This window comes from Crocodylus porosus, unplaced genomic scaffold (genome assembly GCF_001723895.1).
Source record: "Crocodylus porosus isolate Cpor-Errol unplaced genomic scaffold, CroPor_comp1, whole genome shotgun sequence".
In the NCBI taxonomy this organism is placed as follows: Eukaryota; Metazoa; Chordata; order Crocodylia; family Crocodylidae; genus Crocodylus; species Crocodylus porosus.
Window position 1 is genome coordinate 10,658,763 of NW_017728942.1, and position 6,890 is coordinate 10,665,652.

General features: G+C 48.2%; 1 protein-coding gene across 1 annotated transcript in view; it reads left to right on the top strand.

Annotated features, from left to right (window-relative positions):
• Positions 1-2,694, top strand: part of SOX18 (SRY-box 18) — a 9,819-nt gene extending 7,125 nt beyond the window's left edge. Inside the window, exon 2 of the mRNA XM_019548098.1 lies at positions 301-2,694. Coding sequence (XP_019403643.1) covers positions 301-1,411 — 1,111 coding nt within the window. The 3' untranslated portion in view covers positions 1,412-2,694. The remainder of the gene's footprint in view (positions 1-300) is intronic.
• The last annotated feature ends 4,196 nt before the right edge of the window (positions 2,695-6,890 follow it).

Consider the following 6,890-nt stretch of genomic DNA (forward strand, 5'->3'; position numbering starts at 1 on the left):
GCTCCTAACCCTAGTCCGAACTTGAAACTGAAGCGGGAGGAGAGCAGAGGCTGCGGGGCAACACCCTAGGGTGCCCCAACCCTAGTCCAAACTTTAAACTGAAGCGGGATGAGAGCAGAGGCTGCAGGGCAACACCCCAGGGTGCTCCTAACCCTAATCCTAACTTTAAACTGAAGCAGGATGAGAGCAGAGGCTGTAGGGCAACACCCAAAGGTGCTTCTAACCCTAGTCCGAACTTGAAACTGAAGTGGGATGAGAGCAGAGGCTGCGGGGCAACACCCTAGGGTGCCCCAACCCTAGTCTGAACTTGAAACTGAAGCGGGAGGAGAGCAGAGGCTGCAGGGCAACACCCAAAGGTGCTTCTAACCCTAGTCCGAACTTGAAACCCAAGTGGGATGAGAGCACAGGTTGCAGGGCAACACCCAAGGGTGCTCCTAACCCTAACTCTGAACTCGGTGGGGACAAGAGGAGATGCCGCAGGGCAGCCCACCCCGCCCCGCAACAAGTTCGGTGGGGCCGAGCTGTTGTAACGGGGTGTCGTGTGCGTGTTCCCCTTCCAGGCCAGTCGTGGAAAGCCCTGAGCACCAGCGACAAGCGCCCCTTCGTGGAGGAGGCAGAGAGGCTGAGGCTTCAGCATCTGCAAGATCACCCCAACTACAAGTACCGCCCAAGGAGAAAGAAGCAAGCCAAGAAAATCAAGAGGATGGAACCCAATATCCTTCTCCATAACCTTTCCCAGCCTTGCAGTGACAGCTTCGGCATGAATCATCACAGTGGCAGCCAGCCTGCCCACCACCAGCCTCCCCCACTTAACCACTTCAGAGAACTCCACTCCATGGGGTCAGATATTGAAAACTATGGCTTGCCAACTCCTGAGATGTCTCCCTTGGATGTCTTGGAACAGACCGAGCCAGCGTTTTTCCCTCCTCACATGCAGGAGGACTGCAGCATGATGCCCTTTAGAGGCTACCACCCCCATCACCAGATGGAGTTTCCCCAAGACAAGTCCATTGGGCGGGACATGGCGATGCCGTACGCTCAGACCCCATCGCATTTGACCGATGCTATGAGGACTCCCCACCCATCTAGCATATACTACAACCAAATATGCTCTGGACCTCAGAATGGCCTTTCGACCCATCTGGGCCAGCTGTCACCCCCTCCTGAGTCCCACCACCTTGACAGTGTAGATCACTTGAATCAAACTGAGCTTTGGACAGATGTTGACCGCAATGAGTTTGACCAGTATTTGAACATGAGCAGGACTCGTCCTGAACCTTCAGGACTCCCTTACCATGTCTCCCTGTCCAAAGTGACTCCTAGAAGTATCTCCTGTGAGGAGAGCAGTTTGATATCTGCATTGTCCGACGCCAGCAGTGCCGTCTACTATAGCCCCTGCATCACAGGTTAGACTTGTCCCGCTGTACAATGTGTTTGCCCAGGAGAACCTCGGGCCTACCAGAGCAGTCTCCTTTTAAAAAGAAAATCCATCTTCTTTTAACCATGAGCTCCATAATATTTAGAGCATCTCATTAAGTGCATCGCTTTTAAAAAAAAAAAAAAAAAAAAAAAACAAAAAAAACCCAGAAACCATGCCGAAGTCACTGATATACCATATAACTATATAACACAGATACGTTTCCCAAAGCGGAGGGGGAACTCATGCAACAGGTCAGCCTAGGGCGCTCCACCTCTTAACCCTGCACCTTTTGGAGAATACAGCAGAGCTTCACACACATTGTTTTCAGCAGAACATAGCTGTCACTTCCAACGTCAGGTAGTTCTTCCCTCTTTTTAGACACCCAACAGTGAATCGCATCTAAAGCAGTCATGATCAGAGTTGCCCAGCATGGACTGCCTCTGTGTTTAAATGAAGGGCAGGCTCAGTTGCGTGGAAATTTGGGGGAATGTCTCGCAGTCGTTTTCAAGATTGGGCACCTGCTTGTGACATGCTTTAATACGGTTTTCACTGTATTATCAGCAATATGCTTCAATTGGGCAACAAGACTATATTTTTACTAAGCATTTTTATATAGAAAATGATATTTAATGTGTCTGGGGTTTTTTATTAGACTTTTTTAAAAAAAATAAATAAACCAAAGGATATCCATGAGATCTAAAGCATTTATGTAGCAAAGCTGGATTTTTTTTTTTTTTTTTTTTTTTTTTTTAAGGAAAAAGTTTTTGAGAAAGGGAATTGCAGTGTAAATGATGTAGAACAATTGACTGGAATTTTTTGTACCGGAGAATGTATGTCTGCAAACACTTCTATTATCTAGATCTGTGCGGCGAGCAAGTGATCTTATCCTGGCTAATTCAAACATCTTCCTCTGATTATTTCCATCTTGTGTGCTTGTTGTGTGAACGCACATTTTCCGCAAATATATGTTTTCCCAACCGTTGCCAGATTTTTGTATCAATTGATTCATGCTTTGACAGCCTAGCAATTGTATTCATTTTCAAAACTGTCGCCCGCCAGCACTGTCGACCATGTAAAAGCTCTCCAAATAAAGATAAATGACAGGCGGCCGGGGCTCCCAGAGCGCTCCCGGATCCAGCCCTCGCTGCTGGGTCTTTCGATACACGCCCTGTCCTCGGCTCTTCCTCTGTAAGTGTAAGAGACGTGTTCTTCTGGAAAAGCATCTGTTCTTGGAGAAAAGGCATTCAATAAAACATGTGATATCCTTCTCTTGACATGCGTGTGCCCGTGTGTGGTTCTTGCTTGGCTAGCGGGGCTCTCCAGACCCCGTCCTGCCAGGATATCCCGGAGGGGACACCCGTGGGAGTCCAGGCAGCTCGCTGGACAGGGCTCGTAAAAGCTGCAGATGGAAAAGGCCCGTCCCCTGCCAGGACAGGCTTCTCCCTTGCAACACTTTTCCTAGTGCTTTGTTCCCTCCGGTTATGAAATGTTCCAAGCAACGGGATTTCCGCTAGGACCCTTCTCACCCATTACTACTCTTTTTCCAGAGGGCCAGTTTACGTGCTCTTTTCCTTTGTTTAACCCATTCCCAGGCCCTGGTGAGACACCCTAGGTAACCCCATCCCTCTAGGGTCCCTTATCCCGTCCACATGGCTCAGGTTGAATTCCTGGTGGGGGGGGTTGCTTTTGTTTCGTGTTTTGTGGGGGCTCGCTGCAGCATTTGGACCAGAACATTTAACAAAAGACAAAAACGGCAGTCTGTTCCCTAACACACCCTCAGCATCCGTTCATTGAACGGCCGTGATTTAAACCAGATTGATATTGCCAAAAAAGTCTGTTTAAAAAAAAAAAAAGATGACGAGAAGGAGATTGTTGTTGCCGCTGCTCCTGGCAGGAAACTGCCCTTCAGTGGGAGATGGGCATTTGAACAAATGACACTCATTTCCACGCCTCTCCCAAATTAAACTCAAGACTTAATTGGCCCACTTTTGTATGTGAATCAGTAATTTAAAAAAAAACAAACTTTATTTTTTGTTTTTTGGGCTTGTTGTTTGGGGGTTTTTTGCTCTTGCTAATGCATCCCCATGCAATTACCAACATGGACTTTGCTGTGTTTCCATATACAGTATGCAAGCAGGGGGAAGACATGGAAAAATGACATCATTGCCCACACGGGGGAACTGGCTTCGGGCCACGAATGGTGTGCTTGCATGTGCCAGAGTCGCTGGCCGCAACAAACAAACAAAACACGAACAGAGAAGCATCCTGTGTGTCTGCAGATGACTATGAAAGGAAACAACCCTCAACAAGCTGCAGCCGGGACGAGTCCCCATGGCAGCCTGGAAGGAAGGAGTCAAGGCCTGACTTCTTTTCCAGCTCACAGCTCCCAGGTACCTTGCCTAGGACCATGCAATCGCTTCCTGCACGCTTCGACACCCCCTCTCCCATCGGCCTCCGAGCAGAGCGGGGCGAGGTAAGCGAGCGATTAGATCACAGAGGAAGTGTTGGTTGCTTTCTGCAGCACAGCTCCCCGTCTTTGCCCTGGCCGTCCCTCCCCAGTTCTCCTAGGATCTCAGAGGAAAATGAGAGCAACGCAGGAATCTCCTCTTCCCTGGCTGCGATTCATTCTCCCCACCCCCTGCTTTCTGCTGATCAATTGCTGAAGGCAGGGCTGGCAATAAAGGGCAGCATTTCCAGGGCCTAAGTGACTGAGGCACATTTTAAAGTTTCCTCTGCATCCTTCCTACAGGGAGACAGCTTCCCATGCCAGCATACCCCAATTTGGAGCAAGAGGAGATGCCTCTAGAGCAGCGTTTCTCAACCCATGGGTTGCAACCCAAAAGTGGGTGGTAAGAATATGTGAAAGAGTCATGAACATGTTTTAAAAATGGATTCTCCTTTAAAAGGAAAAAAATGTGGGAAACTGTGGCTTTTCCCTTGCAGACTGGCAGAGCTCCAGCCGGCAAGAGCTGTTCCCCTCCCCACACACACACACACACACACACAGGGGTCCTGGAGACAGGGCGGGATGAGGGCCACTGAGTTACAAATGGCCCTCGATGCTTACAAATGGGTCCTGGTACATAAAAGGTTGAGAACCACTGCTATAGAGGATACATGACACTTCCTGGCCCCTTCAAACCTGGCTTCTCAACTGAGGCTGCTAACTGACCCCCAAGAGGCAAAAGGCCAGTTTGCAAACCTCCAAGTCACTGCGAGAGATGGACCTGCCGGCCCACGTGCTGCTCTGTGCACAGGTGAGCAAGGTGCTTTTCATCACTGATGGGCAGTTCAAGATTTATTTGCTTTGTATCTGCACAAATACACCTGGCAGCACTTTGTCAGCTGATGGATGGGCCTGGCTCAGCAGAGCAAGATTGCACCAGAGGGACAGGCAGTGCTGCTTCACTCAGGCCATTGTTTTTAGTGGGAAGGGGTCTCCAGTGGCTGCTTGGCTCCAGATCTTGCTCTAAACAGATGGACAACCCCCCTGGCTCTGAACATACACACTCACCCAGCCCCTCCCTGACACACCAAATCAATATGTGCGCACCCCTGGACAGCTGCAGCCCTCGATACAGATCGGATCTGGATCTGTCTCTCTTTCTATGGGGCTCACCCTAGAGAAAGCAGGCTGAGAAGCTATTTGAAGCAACTACAAGCAGAGGTGGAGATGTGACAATCTGACCCTCTTCCCCTGCTCTGAAGGCCCAGGGCTTTTAATTCCTTGGCTATGGCCCCTCCTCGAGGTTAACGACCTGACAGGGACCTGCTCTCTGTTAAACATTTCTGCAGCAGTGCATTAGCCTGCGTCATGTGCATTTCTATTTTACTGGCCATTTGAGATGGAACGTGTTCAAATCACAACTGCACCGCTGCAAAAATACTTAACAGCGATGCAGCCCCTGAGCGCGCCACTCATGGCAGCTGAAAGGCACTTGAAACAGAGCCGCAGAACGGCTCCATTCCCACCCTTGGAGCCATCTCATAAACTCCCAGTCAGACCTGGATCAGTGAAACATCATTGGCTTCAAAGGAATTATGGTCGCCTGAGTCTTAAGCATTGAAAATTGCCTCTCCTGGATGGATGCTAATGAACCATTAGAGCTACTTCTGCCTTGATCCAAGAGTTGTACGTTGCTTTTCTTAACTAAGACTTATTGTGCACAGTGATCTACTTGTCTGGTTGTTAAGGCCTTTTGGTGCCCACCTGCATCCAGTCCTTTTGCTAACCAAGTCAATGAGCAACCGAAGGCATCATTTAACCTTCATAATGAGTGGGCACTTCTTCACCCTCAGCTGCATCTCCTTCCCAATGGACAGATGCTTTCTTAGTGAAATTTTGGGGGGATGGGAGGTTTCCTTCTGGTAGCTTGTTCTGCTCTCACAGGGGTGTCTCCTCCATATTTATTGACCGTGACATTGTAGATAATAGTGCACAGAAGGAAGCTGGGCCAGTTTGCAATCAGCAAGACCACGATTTCCTAGAACATGATCCCACTCCAATCTCTATAACTTCAGGAGAAGTTAGATCTAGACCTAGCCATCTAGCCTGTAGGTCAAGATATAACCTACCCCAAACTCTGTTTCCTTCTAGTTGACTTCTCACTGCACAATCCTAGATTGTCTTGGTCATCCCATAATGCCATGAGCTAGAATATAACCAGGTATATAACAAACTCCTTACTGCCTATTTATAGGCTGAAGGACACCTTCATGAAGTGCAGCCTTGATCTTACAGTTCAAAGAATTAACAAGTAAACAGCCTACTAATCTGAAGCCTATCTGGATCCCTTGATATTTAGAAATATTGCATCTCCTCCATAACAAAACCCAAGAGCCATATTGGCAAAGGAGCCCTCCCCAGCCCCTGACTCCATCTCTTGTGTGGGGCCACATCCTGCTTTTGTCAGCAAGCTCCTACTTAGTGCATAAGACCTAAAGCCCTTTGGTGGGGGAAGAAAACATTTTCCTAAGTACAATTATTATTATCTGATTGTGCTGTTTTCCATGCACAAGTTCACATGTGCCCAGAATCTCAGATGTGCAAACTGGTTCCTACAAGCAAATCAGGAGTTTTGCATGCATTTAAATGCTTCTGTTCAGGATAGTACCACAAAATCGTATTCATGCAGACTGGTGAGGGCTCTTTGACAGTTTTGTCCTTCGCTCTTAGATGAAGGAGGTGGCGCAGATTTCCAGAGCTCCATAGTGCCAGCTTCCCCACTCCAGTACTTTTGGAGATAAATAAGCAGGACACATAATATTTATACAGCCACGGAGTCCCAGAGCATTTTTTTTTAATAAACACTTATATATAAAACATAGAAAAAGTGCATGCCATGTGCTGGAGTGACTGTGCAGTTAGTGTTTCTCTCTGGTTTAAGTGCCATCTTTGCATTTTGCAATGACTTCGGTATCGGGACACTTGTAGGATGACTAAGACAATGCTGTGGATGGACCCACGCCT